This window comes from Ammodytes marinus (genome assembly GCF_949987685.1).
Source record: "Ammodytes marinus genome assembly, chromosome: 8".
NCBI classification, from domain to species: Eukaryota; Metazoa; Chordata; class Actinopteri; order Uranoscopiformes; family Ammodytidae; genus Ammodytes; species Ammodytes marinus.
Genome location: NC_137212.1, coordinates 23,037,608 through 23,056,086, shown reverse-complemented (window position 1 = coordinate 23,056,086; position 18,479 = coordinate 23,037,608). Strand labels below are relative to the sequence as shown.

General features: G+C 41.7%; 1 protein-coding gene across 1 annotated transcript in view; it reads left to right on the top strand.

Moving 5' to 3' along the window:
* LOC307254367 (histone-lysine N-methyltransferase, H3 lysine-79 specific-like) overlaps window positions 1–18,479 on the top strand; it is a 30,301-nt gene continuing 11,822 nt past the window's right edge. The window contains exons 1-17 of the mRNA XM_080032727.1: window positions 1–340; window positions 9,526–9,569; window positions 9,687–9,761; window positions 10,067–10,130; window positions 10,484–10,712; window positions 10,883–10,977; window positions 11,654–11,716; window positions 11,796–11,851; window positions 12,088–12,167; window positions 13,809–13,877; window positions 13,981–14,087; window positions 16,662–16,703; window positions 16,784–16,879; window positions 17,032–17,254; window positions 17,423–17,533; window positions 17,838–17,929; window positions 18,120–18,221. Of these exons, the coding sequence (XP_079888853.1) occupies window positions 260–340; window positions 9,526–9,569; window positions 9,687–9,761; window positions 10,067–10,130; window positions 10,484–10,712; window positions 10,883–10,977; window positions 11,654–11,716; window positions 11,796–11,851; window positions 12,088–12,167; window positions 13,809–13,877; window positions 13,981–14,087; window positions 16,662–16,703; window positions 16,784–16,879; window positions 17,032–17,254; window positions 17,423–17,533; window positions 17,838–17,929; window positions 18,120–18,221 (1,629 nt within the window). The 5' untranslated portion in view covers window positions 1–259. The remainder of the gene's footprint in view (window positions 341–9,525; window positions 9,570–9,686; window positions 9,762–10,066; window positions 10,131–10,483; window positions 10,713–10,882; window positions 10,978–11,653; window positions 11,717–11,795; window positions 11,852–12,087; window positions 12,168–13,808; window positions 13,878–13,980; window positions 14,088–16,661; window positions 16,704–16,783; window positions 16,880–17,031; window positions 17,255–17,422; window positions 17,534–17,837; window positions 17,930–18,119; window positions 18,222–18,479) is intronic.

The following is an 18,479-nucleotide window of genomic DNA, read 5'->3' as shown; positions in this document are numbered from 1 at the left end:
CGGGGTGTTATTACCAGTGGACATAAACAGGCATTTTATTCAAAATAAGAAACCCAGGAGGATACATTAATACAATTGACAGTGTTGTGCGTGTACTTGCAGTGAAGCAGTGAACGTTTTCTTTTATTTCGCGCGTTTCAACGTTTTTCTCTGGCAAAATGTTCACGTAGTAGCTCGCTCGCTAAACGACCAACTGGCTAACAGAGCAGTTACTAGCGAGCTAGCTTTCTACCACAGACAAGCCGCCGTGAAGTGTAGGATGGGAGAAAAGCTGGAGCTCAAGCTCAAATCGCCGGTTGGAGCAGAACCTGCAGGCTATCCGTGGCCATTACCTGTATATGTAAGTGTTATAACTTAAAACTTACCGGTTACGGATTTTGGTTTCGTCTCTGCTTGTGTCTTTGTTAGCTAGCTCTTTGCTAACATTGGCTAGCTGATGGAGCCATGGCACGATCGTCCAGATAATCAGGTCACACTGGTCGGTATGGTGACAGACATGTTTCTACGATGACCGTTCGTAAAATAGCTTTATTTCAAGGTAGCTCAAATTATTCCTAGACAATAGTAACAGACTACAGTCATTTTGAATTGAGTAACGTTGGCGTTACTAGTTAGCGTCAAGTACAACTAACCCAGAGATATTGACACCCAGTAGAAATGTGTTTTGACTATTTGTTTACCCGACTTTAACATAGCAACTTCTACATCCAGCAGCACGTCAGTGTCACAATTACTTAGTTTGTGTTTGTTTGCTGAGGTGTGTCGTTTATGATCCTTACTATTCTTACTGAAACACATGGAAGTACACCCCAGTTGTACACAAAACACATGTTTTTCTATGCTCAAATCCAACACATGATACCTGTAATAAAACGCAGGTAACACAACGAAAGGGTGTTTGTTGTATTGGCTCCATGGTTTGTCTGTGTTTATGAACATTGAGTTCTGAGTTCCTCGATGCAGCATGGCTGTGAGTTGCATTCTTCGAGTGCTTTCGGTATTGCGTTATCTCGTGACATCCTTGTGATTGAGACCAGCTGGTTGTGTTTGGTTGTTTGAACTCCATACGTTCATTTGCATTGTATCTATTACACAGTGATAGCCATGCTGGGCTTGCTGGCCTAAAGAGAAACTATTCTTGTCTTATTTGTAATTCCATGTTAGGCTACCATGCTGTCATTGCGTGAGTGGCCGATTTAAGTCTGACTAATCGAAGACAAACGGAAAGGGAAGCGGTTTCAGGTTCTTTGGTCTTCTTCTCATTGTGTTTCTCATTTATAGTAACTGCGGTGAGACATACAGGGCTGACTGAAAAATGCTTAATTTCTCAGAATGTCTGATTGGGTTCTTTCTGTATATTTCCCCTCTCCACCCACACTCTATATTCTGGTTAGGTTACTTCAGTTGATTCATTTAGTCTGTTGATTCCATCATCACAATATGAACCCAACAAGTTTCAGGTTGTTGAGCCAGAATGACTTGTTAACGTAATCATCCGCCCACTCCTCTCTGCTTTGGCTGACAGAGTTGACCCTCCCTTTACACCAGGCCAGAATGTGATAAGACTTGCAGTTCCACCCATCTTGGTTTTATTGCCTCTCCCATTTCCTCATTATGATCTGTAAGGATAAACGCAAGAAGAGGCATGTCAGGAATTTATACAGTTAAATATACTGTTGATAGCTATTTATACTGGGGCTAGCTGCCATGCATTAAATTAGAAACAGCTGATAGTCCTGCTGCATGTGGCGTTCTGCAACATGGAGCCTATTCATGCGAAGAAGGGAAATACTTCCTCTCCGTTCTCCCCTCCTCTCCTGTCCATATGGTCAACTCTACAGGGAAGATGATAGAATAAACTGCTTATATTTGGCAATGCTGTATTAATAGAAAAAAAACAGGCACTAGTATCTGAGCTCAAGGTTTCTTTTTCCTGTTACCAGTCACGTTTAATCCTCAGTTTTTGCCCTTGTTTAACTGCTTGCTGGTAGCAACAGATCCCACTCCATGTAGATTCATTCTTCACTCCCACAGAGCATTAAGATTGCTTATCTCACCCACAGAGCATGAACACACTGCTGTCTGTGTTTTGATACCCACAACAACATGGCTGTTGTACAGGCTGTTACAATATAAGACGGACTACTTCACCCAGAATGAAGCCCATAAAAAATACTTTCTCTCTAGCTTTTGCAGTGTCTCTCTCCCCATCTCTCACTAAATACCCACATCTGTGCATCGGTAAATGCTTCCATGAAGAGCACCTCTGGTGCGCTGCAGCTCTTTGTTCATCTGGTTCTGTGTGTGTGCCCTAACCAGGCATACACAGCATTAAAAAGATGCACTGCTGCTTGGTTTGACCAGTCTGAGTGTGCCGGTACACTTCGCCGGTTCACTTCCTCGGCTCTAGCATAGATGTAAGAGGTGTGCTTGGGCACGGTACAGATGCTAAGGAGACGTCACGCGCAATGACTCCAATCCCGCCGTCAATTTATATGAGACTGTTCCCCGCGACCCAATATGTTTAGGCGCACAACGGACATTATCATCTGTACCGTGCCCAAGCACACCTCTTGTGCTAGAGCTGAGGAAGTGTACCGTGCTTGAGTACGGAACGGAGCACTCACACTGGTCAAACGAACTAGACTTAAGGCCTTTGCACACCGGGCGCGACGCGAAGAAACGCAACGTAAAAGCGAATGTTTTGAAATGTGAATTGTCGCGTCTCACTTTAGAAGCGACGTCCCAGAAAAATCGAACTCAGTTCGAAAAAATAAAAAACGCAAATTCGCGATGCGAAATGATGGCGCTGGTGTGGAAGCTTGTATTGACTCTGTACGTTCGTTAATTAACGGATTAATCGCACGAATAAAATGTGCCCAGTGTGCAAAGGCCTTAAGGGGGCAATCGGTACGGGGCAACTGGGCATAGTGTGAGTGCGACATAGTCTTGTATTGTATTCTGCTACTGTAAAAGTACAGCAGTTTTATTTAACCACAACATAAACAAAGTCCTATGATCGGCTAATCTAACCACTCTTTAAAATCTTTTCAAGGCTAAGGTATCTCAAACTAATTGGGGTTTCAGCTAGTATAATGGATCACCATATTTTTTTTATTTGACTTTTTCTCATTGTTGTAAAAGTTTCTGCTTAAAAATAAAAACAATTATGACGGTTGACTTTTTTTCTCCTTTTTTGGAAAAGTATCAAACTATCGAAATTCATATTTAGTACCAATATCGAAACATTTTTGTTTCGTGACAGCACTGCTGCTACTTAAGTACTGCTGGAATCCCTTGTTTTGGTGCACTGCTCACCTGTGTAGTTCCAGTGTTTGCCCCACATTCACCGCCACTGCTATATTTTCTCCGCCGCTGCTATTAAAATCCTTCTCCGCCTCCTCATTATTCTACGTGTTTTTTTGGTACGTAGGTCCTATTAGAAACGGGGCAATGCCTACTAACGTAAGCGCTGTACATGCGTCGGAGGTGAATGTAACTTACTCGGCTGAAAACAGAAACTAGCGGAGGGGAGCGGCTCACTGTACAGTCCCTTTAGTCGCGCTGTCAGTTTGTGACATGGCTCTGTGTATCCGGGCTCGAGACATACAAACAGATAACAGAACACTCACTAACGAAACAGTTAGTGGCTGAGCGAAGAATGTGGGCTACTGTAGGCTATATGCAAATTTCACAACTCATTACTTGTGTTGCAGTTTAGTTAGTACAATATATATTCATTTATATTTGGCTGCTCCACCAGTCCAGGCAGGACAGGATAGGATAGTTAAGTTTCAGTTTTGTTTTTCATCTCCGTGTCGGACAGCTGTTCGGTCAGCTGATGGGCTCGAGCCTCATGGAGCAGACAGCGGGAGTCAGTCTAAAGTCAGCGATGATCACTCTCACAAATCACAAAGCTAAATTATAAAATAAAGCTCTTCCTCCCTCTATATCTGTCTGCATATATTTCTCTCTCCACTGCCTACTTAGTCAGTACCACTAGTTTAAAGGAAGCAGAATGAGGATTATACCCTCATTTTGCACTTTATTATTTTTAAATATTTGAAGATTGAAGGCAAGTAAGATACCACCAGCCACTACATTCTCAATGATATACATGAATAATTACTTTTCTTTTTTTACAGTTCAAATAAAAAATTTGAACAATACAGGAGAATAAATATTTGAAAGCTATACAGAATGCATCATATTACTGCATTGTATTGTATTCTATTTTTGTCACCAGGAACCTAAATGTTGTCAATTAACCTACTTAACATACATTTGGTGCATACAAATTCACCAGAATGCAGGAAATGAAGTGTTGAATGCTCAAAAATGTATGGGGGGGCACCCCAAGACCCCCAAATTAAAATGTGTCCCAAGGTTTAATCATGAATTGTTTTGTTTTATTTGTATCTATAGACCTTTGTATAAGGATACAGGATAAAGGAAAACCCCCCCGATTTACCGAGGGGTCGGGTGTTTTTCACCTCTTATGAGTTTGCAGGTCTGGTTTAAGCATCAGGCAAGAACTGTAAATAAAATGTGCAAATAATTTTCTGCGTTGTGGCATTTTGTGTTTAAATTTTAATTTCTATACAAAAATGTCAAAATCTGTAAATAAAGACACAAAAGGCAAAGTTTCAACACCAATAATCCCATCTATCTAAATAGTAGGGCTGCACAATATATCGAATTTTCATCGCGATGACGATATTGGCTTCCCACGATGACGTGTACATGAATGTGCGATATTTTAAATGTGTGCTCTGCTGCGAAGCAAATCAATCACTCCCCAAACCACTCGCTGATCATGTGCCTGTTCATGCTCCAACCTGGCAACCCCAGGTTCCCCGAGAGCTGTCAATCAAAGTCCAGTGGCTCCGCCCCCAAAGTGTGAACAATTTTCTGCCCGCATAGACCATGGAGACAGAAAGCACTCCAAGAGCCGCGCGAAGAAGCAAGCTGCTGCTGCTTATCGCGCGAGCGAGAGCAGACATCTGCGCTTGTGAAATCACATACATCCCCTTGTTAGTCTCTTTTTTTGTGTGGGACCGGATTTATAACCCATTATTACATGACACTTTGCCAGGTCTGTTATCCAGCCAGACAGACCGCTGTCAAGAGTATAATGTATAGCGAACGGGTCACCTAAGGACCTACGTCATAGTTTTGATGGATAGACGTCCACAAACAGGGCTACTCGTTCAGAAAACAATGGAATACTTTTTCAACACGTCTTTGCATGTATCAGGAGAGCAGGGAACACAGGAGTCATGGTTAATGTCCGACAGGACTCCAGCAAGACGACGTGAGTACGTTTTGCTTCAGGCTGCAGCCCGCCATGTAAATGTTCGGCAGTCATTTTCTCCGTGAATTGTTATAGATTTTGGGGAATAATGCTTTGTTAGCTAGATGGAGCTCTGGTTAAGCATGTTGGCTAACAGCTGAGCCGGAGCCTTCAGTCAGCTGAAGCAGTCTAGCTGGGCGAGTAGACTATTCCACCGTTGCTAGTTCGTATCCTTGGTCGTTCCTATTTGCTGGCGTATTGAACTACGTTTTCATTACATAAGAACCTAGTGGGTTTGCAATGACTATTCCAGTTATTAGACAAGCTCCCAGGGTTGCTAATAACTCCATACAGTCAGTGCCTCAGCGTACACACGACCTGAAGCGAAGATGAAACCTCGCGTTGGGAGTAAAGGCATGAGAGGCAGCAACATTTAACTAACGTGTTGCTGAGTGTTACCTGCCACTTCCCGTCTCCGTCCTTTCAAATTAAATTCCGACATAGTAGAGCCATATAGGTTGTGATTTATTTTGACAGGGCGCAGCTCATAATATACTTATTTTAGTTATACATTGTGGGCACAATTTTATTTAGTTCAAAATCAAGTTTTATACACATCCATCATGCAGGTACAATGAATGGAGTAAAATATTTTATATTTTTGCTTTTAGGAGATGCAATGAGGTCAGGTGAGGAAACAAAGATGTGTTATTCAACAGAAATGTAGCACAAGGAAAAGTTAAAGCAGTGCTCTGTTGATTTGATTTTGAGTAAAGTTTTGGTGCAATATTTTGATTTATATTTTCTTTGTGGAAATGCATTGACTTCAGGTAAATATTTATTATATTTATGCAAATATATGTACATTATCAGTAATATTGCATAGCCGATCACATGGATATGAAAGCGCTGTTATGTTTACGTGACAATCCAATAAAAATATTTTACTCACTACAATTACTGAATAATCGTGGTAAAATATCGTGATATCAATATTGACCAAAATAATCGTGATAATCATTTTGGGCAATATCGTGCAGCCCTACTAAATAGTAATAAGTGCATATTTCCTCTCAAAGTGCACTAGATCAATGCATTCAAATGTAAAGGGTACAAAACAAATTCGGCCGGGGGGCCATGCCCCTGGACCCCCCTACGAGGTTCGGGGACCACGCCACCGCTGCTGAAAAAAATCTGGGAAACACTGAGTTCACTTGTTTTATAAGGAAGGCTGAATAGTGCTTAGTTTTGGTGCAACACTTAAATGGTAAAACACAGGAGACTGGTCATATTTTAACACGTAGTGGGAGAAGTGACCTCATACACACCAGTCCTTGCTGCCCTTCACTGGTTACCTGTTACCCCTTTCACACCACCGCAAAATCGGAGCTAGTTCAGAGCTAGTTCGGAACTAGAGACAGTTTTTTGGTTTCACACCGATAGAGAGCAGGCTCCGGGCTGTAAAAACAGGTTCAATCCCAGCTCCAGGATTGAGCTGGGCTGGAAACGAGACTCCAGGGGCCGGGGGAAAACACTGCTACTACGAGACGTAAACATAACATAATTACCGAACGTAGCAATCAAATTGACCGGCGAAAATACACTGTATTGGTCCTGGTTGGTTAACAAAGAAAAGCGAGAGGCAACACGTGTAATAATAAGACGTATTCGTCGCTGTTGTTACGCTTATAGCTAGCGCTATAGCTTTAGCGTTAGCCACGAGAGCAGCGACGTCAGGCGACATACACACACGTTTACAGTGACGTCATGACGTTGCTCTCTTGCCGGCTCGATGGCCAGCTCTGGTTGGTGTGAAACCAACCGGTTCATAACTGGTATTATGTAACCCGTTTTGAACTGGCACCAGCCCGGAGCTGGCTCTTGGTTCCTGTTGGTGTGAAAGGGGTATGTGAAGCTCACTTTAGTTATCTATCAAGATAAACAAAAAAAAATTAAAAGGTCCATGACAATTGATGGGAACTTTTGACTCAAATACTTACACAAAGTCATTTCTTACCACCACTCTCTTCTTTGATAAGCTTCTGCCCTGTTAGTTTGTTTGCCACTGATATAATGAATTGTATTTTGCGTTAAGAGTTGTACAAGGGTGTAGGTGGCACCTCTGCCTTAGTCACTTGTTCTTCACAAAGGTTGCCTGAGGTCTATGCAGTGGATCAGCGTGTGGTGTAAACCCCACCCCACCCCCTACACCCACACATGCTTCACACTGACGTTAGGAGAGGTTTGGTGACGAGAGGAGGAGTCCTACATGCGTCAGTATATCCACAGAGGGGAGAGAGGAGGTTCTCCTGTTCTTTTTGTCTGACTCCCTACCCTGTGAGACGGTGTTTATTTTAAGCAACAGCCCGGTGCTGGTGTTGCTGTGTGCCGTCTTTGTGTGAGCAGGTGACCCCCACCCCCTTCGGCATCCCATTCACTCGCTCACACGGTCTCTTTCATAGACTCACACACCTTGTATACCTTCCCCCATTTAGTGGAACACAGTGTGTTAAATCTGTTGTAATGGGGGGAGTCTGTGAATGCATGTGGAAGATTTGTAGCTCATGCAGCTATTTACCAACACAGCTAGCAGGTTAGCTAGATTATTTAGCTGTAACCGGAACACTGTCCTGCTGAGAAAAAATAGTAGGGAGTTTTCCTGTGGTACCATCATGCATATTTGAATGAGTGCTCATGCATGTTTGAGCTACGAGCGGAAGCTTGCGTAGTAGTGGCGGGCAAGTATTGAGCGGGAAGCCGGCAGCTCCAGGCTGGGAGCTTTTAGCCTCGGCTGCTGTGCCAGGCCTCAAACAGCTGACAAGTATAGGGCTAACCATGATCTTCTCTCCTGCCCCCAAACTCTCTCTCTTTCTCTCTCCACAAGTTTCTAGCTGTTCTCGCTTTCACTTTCCACCTTGTGATTTCTACTTTTCTCGTCACACTTTCCCTCAGTTCTTTCTCTCAGCCAGCGGCGCTCGTTGGCAGTGCACTAGAGCAGGAAACAGAAAGTGGGTCAGTGGGTCATCTGAGGCGCAGGCTCAGGCTGGCTGTGCTCTCGCTGTAACTTGAGCAGTATATTACTCCCAGAAGGCTCAGCACACGCCAACTAAGATTGCTAATTATAGATTTCCTGCATGGGATCGATATGATAAATTTTGTTATCTGATTAAACTTTTCTACCAGACCAAAGGCCGATTTATCAACCTTTCTCAGACATGGTTTTGAATAGTCTTGTCGTTGACCCCATATTTTGAACTGACTACAACGATTTCCTGCTGGGGGGGGGGGGGAGGGGTTATACTTTCTGCAGATAAGTATTCTTAATTTAAGATGTGTTTTATAAAACACTTTAAAAATCATATTATGTTCTAGATTATGGCAATGGTAAACAGTAGAACACATTGATTAAGCTACAAGTGCTGTTGTGTCCTGTCCACATGACAGTATTTTAATATGGGGACTGCCAATTTTGTGAACATACAGGCTTAAATAATAGACTGCTAAGGTTACAAACCAGCTTTATTCAGAGTGTATATAGTATGTGCTGTTTACATCTTAACAGCATTCAGTGACATGGTGCTCACATCTTTGTCTACAGTGGTTGTTATGTCTGTGAAATGTGTCTATACAATGATGAAAGGATGAATCAGACTTAATAGGTGGTGTGGTCATTGTGTGGTCATAATATTGTTTGTATACTTGACTATGAAATTCAACTCTGCTGCTCACCCTTAATTACATGATACACATGGCCAAGGCATTGTTATTAGAATACTTTTGGCTTATAATATGATACCCTCAGTGTTATCATATTCATTTCCACTTGTTTGGGTCATTTCATTTCAGATAGTGGTAGTTTCTAGATGGCTCTGGCACTAACATTTGAATTGTAAATGCTGACAATGGTAACTCAAAATGACACCTACTTTTTTATAATCTAAAGAGGTGCATGTACGCTATCTTTTTAGTAATATCATGTATTCTCTGTTACATGGCTTGTAGACTTTCTTATATTTTTAAGGGAAGCTATAGAGACTGTTAGACTTTCTACATTCAGTTGCTGTACAATATAAAACACTTTTGCAGGAGACCCTACATGAAAGCTATAATGTTCTGTTTTTGTTGAGTGTCTCTGAGAGTTGATGTTGATGTCATGATAATTTTGGATGCTGTAGTTTGTGGTGCATTCGAATGTAATGGGTTATACTGAGAGGTTTTCTCTCTATTTTCAGGATAAACACCATGATGCTGCACATGAAATCATTGAAACCATTCGGTAAGTTGCATTTCCTCTCTCTGACTTCACTCCCACACTTCCACATTCACACGGACAGTAAGTGACTGTGTCAGGTTACGTATCATGACCATTTTTTCATGCGTGTTCTTTTTCTAGGTGGGTGTGTGAGGAGATCCCGGACCTCAAACTGGCAATGGAAAACTATGTACTCATTGACTACGACACAAAGTGGTGAGCCAGGGGTCACGCCAAAATCAGTTTGTCAGTCACACTGGAAACAACCGACATCCTAGAAAGCAAAGCACACTAAAAACGACTGAATAATTTTTATTAATTTGTGTTTGGTTGGATTTATAAAGGCTAAATGAAGACTTTCCTTGAGTCTAATGTGTGTCACAATTGACCCCCACTTACGTTAAGATAAAAAAAAAATCTTGTTGTGAAGTCAACAGTAGAAAAGCTGTTGGTCTCTGGGTAGTGGGATTTCTTCATTAACAAAATGATGATATTGACTTTGTGTCTTGTTTTTGTCACAGCTTTGAGAGTATGCAGAGGCTTTGTGACAAGTACAACAGGGCCATTGACAGCATTCACCAGCTGGTGAGTTTGTGTGTGCAAAGGTTTTTGTAGCACTCTGTAGGTGAAGTGAATGTGAAAGCACCCGTCACTAAAAGTGAACACTATATGGGTACTATGAGTGGATTCTACTGTAGTGTTTGAATCAGTGCCACACATTACCTAACACTGTCTTACAAAATGTTCCATATTTGTATCTATGACTCATTATTTTTGCCTCTAGTTATTGACCAATATGTTTCTTAAGTGCAATTGCTATTGAGTCAAACATTCTCAAAAGACATTTTTATGAACTTTATTGAGAATTATTTGGGAAAAGACATTATGCTTCAAGTTTTTACAGTTTTTGTAAATAAACGTATAATCCCATTTTCTAGTGGAAGGGGACGACCCAGCCCATGAAGCTGAACAAGCGTCCTTCAAAGGGGCTGCTGAGACACATCCTCCAGCAGGTTTACAACCACTCAGTGACCGACCCGGAGAAGCTGAACAACTACGAGCCCTTCTCCCCTGAGGTGTACGGAGAGACATCTTTCGACTTAGTGTCTCAGATCATCGACGAGATGGAAATGATGGAAGATGACACCTTTGTCGACCTTGGCAGTGGTTAGTCTGCTGTTTTTTTTTAAGACATCCTAGTTTCAGAAATAATTGATGCAACACTGCTTTTGTAAATGCTTAAATGATAAGTTAAAGACAAGGTGGCTAAATTGACAGCTGTGATGTCTTTCTCTGTTTGCTGTAAGGCAGTAACCTTTTTTTTAACTTATTTGCAGGAGTGGGGCAGGTAGTGCTGCAGATAGCAGCTGCAACCAACTGTAAACACTACTATGGCGTAGAGAAAGCAGACATTCCGGCTACCTATGCAGAGGTAACTACATAAAATATCTTACCAGACTAGTGTGGTAATCCTGACAGGGAGCAGATACAAGCAGTTGCCAATGAAAATGGCTCCAGAAAAAACAATATCTATGCTGTTAGGTGACTTTGTATCTAATCGGTCCTCATACCCCTTTTCCACCAACGGGAACCAGGTTCCAGTTATGGCCCTGTGCTAGAGCCGGTTCGCAGCTGGTTCTACTTGGGGACCTATTAAGAACCAGTTTGTCTTTCCACCACAGACACTATCCTCTAGGTAGGCGGGGTTTAGGCTGAATGGCGATAGCCGCAGACAGATAACGGGTCAATCAGACAAGAGTATCGGGTCATGGAAGGACGGCAATGGAAACGCAAATAAAAGCGGGCTGAGCCGCACCAAGCCGCTCCGCTCGGTGGATACGAGGAAATTGATATATACAAGCACGTCATGACGTCACTGTAACCGCCTGCGTACGTCCCCGGTCTTCTGGCTGATGCTACATCTAGCGCTAGACAGCTTTAAGCACAACAACAGCGGCGGATATGTCTTATTTTTTTACTTCAGTTGACCTAACCAGCTACAGATTTACTCAAATGCTCAGCTTTAGTATTCAAATAGACTGTCAGACTTTTTCTTTTTAAATACTTTTTCCGTTTTGCGATATTAATATTCACATTCTTTCTTTCAGAGCATGGATAAAGAGTTTACAAAGTGGATGAAATGGTATGGGAAGAAACAGGGGGATTACACAGTAAGTTGCGTCTTAGTGCGACATTTACTCATAATGCACAATTTCAAGAAACTTACCCTTACCCTGCTCTTTCTTTCAGCTGGAGAGAGGTGATTTTCTGTCTGAAGAATGGAAGGAACGGATCGCCAACACAAGGTGTTTTATCAAACCTGGTCACAGTAACGGTCTGGAAGACACATTTATTTCCAGTTAGACAATTTAGAAGCTGACTTTATGTCATATTCCGGACTGAAAGGGTTAGGAAAAGGTTGATTATTTAAATGAACGTGTCCTCAGAATATACTCCTCTCTAAAAACTTGACTTTCATGGTAAATAATGTGTTGGTGCCAACTGTAGATCTAAAATGTTTTTCTCTCTGTCTGTTTTCCAGTATTATTTTTGTGAATAATTTTGCCTTTGGTCCAGAAGTAGATCACCAGCTGAAGGAGCGCTTTGCAAATATGAAGGAAGGTTAGTATTCTTACGCCAATAGCACAATTGTCTCTCTTTTCTTGGTGATCAATAAGTATGGATTAAAGCCTTGGGTATCCCAAATGTATAGAAATACACTCATTTTCAATTAGTATTTGCCAAATTGACCATCAGATTTAGCACAAATTCAGCAAGACATTACATGTGATGGAACTTAGATATTAGGGCTGTGTCAAAAAGGCTTTATTGACAGTGCAGAGATACAGATATGAAATGGGGCAGAGAGGGAATGAAATGCAGAGAACAACCACGGGTCAGATTCAAACCCATGTCTGCTGTCAGGCCTGAGCCTCTAGGATACTGACTATTGAAGTTAGATCAGTTTTGTTTATAAGAATACTTAAGATTCACTGTGTCACAAAAGCACACTGATGTGTTTTCATTTTCATTGTGTCCTGTACAGTTAGTACAAGAGTGAATTGGATTTGTTATTTTGATGTAATGGCAGCTGCAGCAGTGTTTGATCATTTGCCAAAACCAAAAAAAAAGGAAGAAAATAGTAAAGGAAGTTGTGAATGAAATAGTTTTGACTTCATTTGTCTGTGCAATTATCAATATATTGTGCTGTTATGTTTGACAAGGCAACTTGTTTATGGAATATCGCAATATATCGTGATATATCAAGATACGCAATATATCGTGATATATCGTATCGTGACCAGTGTATCGTGATATGTATCGTATCGCAAAGTCCTTGACGATACCCAACCCTATTAGATATGGCATTATTTTCCTTTTTAGCCGTATTTGTGTTTTGAAAGTCTAGCACCGAAACTTTGACACAGAATAAATACATATATTTTTGCAAGTAAAACGGTTTGCTGGAACCTTTCTTTTGGATTTGCTTTACCCTGACCTACGCACCTGCCTTAAGTCACGGATGTGCAAAGTACCTATTAGTTTTGTGATTCAGGCTTAAAACATGGATTTTTTTAATTGCGGCCATTTATGCAGGACGGTGGATGTATATCTAAGTGTAGGGAGTTAATGGAAAGTTGCACAAGTTCAAATACTTCTAGTAACTTAACATTAGCAAGTGTTTCCTTGACAATACTCTGAGATACAAATATGGGAGTTGTACTCCACAATGTGACGTTTGCATTTTAAAGGTTATTTATTGTCTTGTATGGCAGTGCAGTTGGTTGATGTTTTACAATTAATAGAGACATTTTACAAGGCCTCCAGAGTAAACTGTTCAAAGGTTGACAAATAAAGCATGAAGCAGGTGCTAATAACCTTCCCTTGGGACAAAAGACCTTTTAATTTGTGAAGGAAACTTCAAGGCCTTGTGGCCGTAGCACTGGGAGTAACACAAAATATTTATTCAGCTGTCTCACGGTGATTAAAATAACATTGGTTGTAGGTGTCCAGTTTCCACTATGTCATATTTTAGCTGTTGACCTTTGAGCCTTACAGTCCCACTATGCCGCTCAACTTTCAGTTTTTAATACCCAACATGATAATATGATAAATGTGTCTACTGTCTCTAATTTGGGCAGCGATTGTGTTTAATATGATGTGTGGAGATAGCCATAGGAGCTTCTGCATGTGTCAAACTGTGCAGCAACTATAATAAAATGTATTCATTGATTTTGTCTGTCTGTTGTTTTTTACTTCCAGGGGGAAAAATTGTGTCCTCCAAACCTTTTGCACCTTTAAATTTTAGAATAAACAGTCGAAACTTGAGTGGTAAGTACCACTATTAGTGGAAAAAGCAGAAGTCAGTGTCTCTTGCTTCCTTTTGATTTTTGTCTGACATGCATGCGTCCCCCCCCCTCTCTCTGTCCTGCAGATATTGGCACAATAATGCGTGTGGTGGAGCTTTCTCCTCTAAGGGGCTCTGTGTCCTGGACTGGAAAGCCAGTTTCCTACTACCTACATACCATAGACCGCACCATAGTAAGTACTGAAGTTTTTGGAGGAGGACTCAAGGGCTGAGACTAGAATTTCCATTAGAAAGCAGCTTGACGGACCAATAAAACGAAATGACTGCTTAAGGGTCAAGTTCAAACACATTATACATTAAAGGCAGTCATTACTAGGGCTGTCCCCGAATTGGAATTTTTTTCAGTCGAATCTGATCAGCCGGTTTAATCCAGAGATTCAACTATTCATGAAAATATTTGTCAATCAGAAAAGTGCATTGGAGGTAGATATTTGGCCACCCGTCAACCCGAAAACAGTGGAAAATGGACCAAAGAAAACTGAGCTTTTCTTAAACGTCATTCCAGAGTGCGGAAATTTGAAAACTTAGTTTACGGGTGAGATTTGAAACAAAGCTGAGGCGCAAGCCTCACCAAGCCAGTTACAGCTGCAGAGAATGAAACAGCTTCTGGTGAGACGTGCAAGTAAAAAACTAGACACTAGAGGTCTACGCAGTGTTAATTGTTTCCATGGCGGCCGAGCAGAGCAGAATTCATTTAAGGTGCACAAATATATAAATCCACTTTGGCTTTGGCTTTTGCCAGACGTTGCTGAAGTGACACATTATCAGCACCTACTGGCCTGTCATGAAACAACAACAAAAAACTAAAACATAAACTACGACTAAACTTGAAGAATCTACCTCTGCGGGGGTTCCGACAGATGATTTGAATGATCTAATTTTAGGGGACATCTCCAGTTATTACAGACCAAGAGTAACCAAAAGCTGTAAGAGAGGCTGCTATTACAACAGCTGGTTTTGTCTTAGGGTACACTCACACTTGGCACGGTTGATCCGTGCCGTGCTTAAGCCCGATTTCCCCCACTCCCTCCTCCACCACTGTCCAGGCCTGGCCTGCACTAAGACTGCTTAAAAAGATCTGGGCCTAGGCACTGTTGCTTCATGCCAATACCTCATCAAGTCTTAATATCCGTGTGTTTGGAGCGTATTGGTATCGGTTGTTTTAGAATATTTTTATCCGGACAAATTTGCAGCAAACGTAAACCTTTTTTTAGATGTCTGTTGGGTGCATGGATGTATTGGGTAGCGGGGAACAGTCTTGTAAAAAATGACGTCGGGTCCACTAACTACGTGTGCTCTTGCCAGCTCTTGCTCGTACTTTAGCATCTGTACTGTGCCAAAGCACACCTCTTCCCACCATGCCAGGGCCCAGGAAGTGAACTGTGCTTGAGCACGGCTTTAGCCGTCAATTATGCTTGGTTTTGTGTGAGTGTATTCAATCCCAGGAGTAAACAACCTGATGAGAGAACACAGGGAGTTATCAGGAGTTAGATAACACTGATGTGTGTGTCACTCTGTTAATTGGTTAGAGTAATCCCTGGTTACCAGTAGGCATCCCAGTGAGAGAACTGGCAGGCTGCCTAAACAATCCTGGTGACAATCTTGTTCTGTACTATCACCAGGGGCATCAGGCTGCTCTCTCCTTGCTCTTTATGATGTGGGATTTTGATGGTTAAGCCACGGGGACTAATGGAAAATCCACCTCAAAGAACAGGCAGCAACAAGGGGTGACGTTGCGTGTACTGGGTACAGACTACTAGTGATGGGCAAATGAAGCTTTTATGAAGCATTGAACTAGTTGAGCCAATTGTTTTGAAAATGGGTTCATTACTCGAAGCTTCAGTGACAGTGACCTCTGCTGGCGAAGTGCGAGGCTGAAGTGGATTCAAAGTATCCCTGCTTTGAAAATTATTTGACGCACAAACACACAAACCCAAATACTCAATATCTATTCACAAATAAAGATTGATGAAAATACAGATGTCTAAATTGTTCTTAAAAGGATTAGCCTAGCCTATGTCCAAATAGGCTAACTGATTTAGGCTAGGATATAATTGAAACAGCATATTATAAAAACCTACAGTATATTGACATCTGCCTCAAACCGGGATTTGAACCCTGGACTTCCACACTACAGTCGGTGTGTTATCCCCTAGCCTAATCTAATTGACACTACAAACAGTTTTATTACATAGTCGTCACAACTCCCGAAAACGGTTGTAGTGCCGATTGTGTGATTATTTTTTTCATTAAATAATTAGGCCGCTCCGAGGTGACCAGCTGGCTTTGGGTGTGCTTGAGTAGCCTAACTCTGCAAGTGCAATTATGTGGGATGGGGAACACTCAAAGATTTGTATTGAGGTAGGCTGCCTTAGTTTTCCAACAGCTTATGGATTGAGCCGGTTTCTTTTATAGCTCAAAGCTTCTCCACCGAGCCGTGGACCAGTCAAGTGACTCAGGCAACGAAGCAGTTGCTGCTTCGGACGTCATATGTCACGTGATTTTTTTCGTACTGAAGCAAGCTTCGAAGCAGTGCTTCTTGGGAATTGTAGATCAGGGTTTGAAGCACGTATCGAAGCTTCAGTGTCAGACTGCCGTCACTACAGACTACAGGTTTTATAGGTCAATTGTTTTCACAATGACATTTCTAAAATCAGGTCAAATCATGTGGAATATTAACATTGTTAAATAATATGATTATGATGAACTTGTAAAAGTAATAATCAAAATGTTCTGCTCTCTTTCAGCTTGAAAACTATTTTGCTACTCTCAAAAATCCTAAACTCAGGGTAAGTTGTGTTCTTCCTCAGTATATGGACAATGCTGCTGTAATTACTGTTTAATGCAATTAAATTGGGTCTTATATCAGGAAGAGCAAGAGGCTGCTAGGCGACGTCTGCAGAAGGACACAAAGGACAGTAAAAGCAATAGCACCACGCCCACAAAACCTAAAGAACAAACCAAGGTAAGACATGCATTGACTTATATATAACATAATAGTGTAGAAAGCAATTCAATTTTATGTGCATTACTTTTGCTGACCTAACAGCGCAAGTTAAGCTCTCTGTGCTTGTTGTATGAATATGTTTGTCAAATGTTTTTCCTTGCGTTTCACAGCAGGACTCCTGTGGTGAGGAGGAACGTCCTAGCTTGGTGACAGTGGTCAAGCCGCCTCCTAAACCGCGAAGAGCCCGACTCCTGTCCAAGGGTCGCAAATTGAACAACAAGAAACGTGGTCGACCCAAGAAAGCTGCGCCGGCTGCTGAGAAGAAAAACAAGAAGAACCAGAGCGCCTTGGACCTGCTGCACGCCAAGACCCTTTCTGCAGCACCCCCTCAGGGTCAGAGTCTAGATATTACCATAAGGCATTATAACTGTGCACATGGCCTCTTCTGAATGGATAACATGCAACCAATCTGGAGAAATCTTAAGCTGCCTCCTATTACAGAAAAGACTAATGCTTTGAGAAATCTTAGTTTAACATACATTTTTCTTCTTGTGTGTACAGATTCATACCGGCCACCTCAGAGTCCCTTCTACCAGCTACCTCCCAAGGTCCAGCACTATCCCTCTAGTCTGCTGCTGAGCCCCACTCCTCCTGGGCTGCAGCAACTGCTAGGTGAGCCCATGAAGACATGCATACTTTACCTTTTTCTTTTTTTTTTTTTTATCTATCATCATGCTCATATTTTTTCTTGTGTACATATTATACCAGACCTTGTACAAATTTGTCTAAAAACATGGTTTCAACTTGTTTCATTTCATTGAAACTCCCCAGACAATGTTTATATGGGTAGACGATCTGAGAAGAGTGGTGTGCTTTTTAAGAATAAAGGACTGCATATATGTTTGGTCCCTAATTCTATCCTCTGGTTTTGCTCTCCTGCCCCCTCTCTGTATCCCCAACCTACATCTTTTTACAGATAACATCAAAGTCCAATACCTCCAGTTTATGACTCACATGAAGACTCCTCAGTACCGCTCCAACCTGCAGCAGCTGTTGGATGAGGAGAAGGTAATTAGTGAAGCCATGATTGCCATTACTGATTACTTACTTTGTGCTACCGTATCATTCCAACACATATAAAGTGGCACATATTCTAGCATGTTATCTACCTAATAGAAATGTAGCATTTTAGAAAATGTAGCATTTGTTTGTCCCACCCCTTACCTGTCTTCCTGGTTTCCTTTTTTGTCTCTTCTAGCAAAAGCACAGGGACCTGTCGGGGCAGGCAGAGCAGCTCCACTCCGTCTGTCAGTCTCACAAGGACAAGATCAAAGGCCTCTTTCAGACCAAACTAGATGAGGTGGGAAATGCCTCTTCATTACTCTACATACATCACCACATGGTTCCCATGAGTCCTGAGTCAAATCATTCAAAGTTTCCGATTTTGAAAAAAAGGAAAGTTTCTAAAAGTAGACATCGACATGGTTATTTGAAATTCCTTGAATATGTATATTTTACGCAAGAATAGAAATGAAAGTTCATTGGAAGTAAATAGGTTAAGTCCCACTGCCGTCTGTGCGTCTTTGTGTCACGCACCACCTGCCTAGTTCTCTTTTTT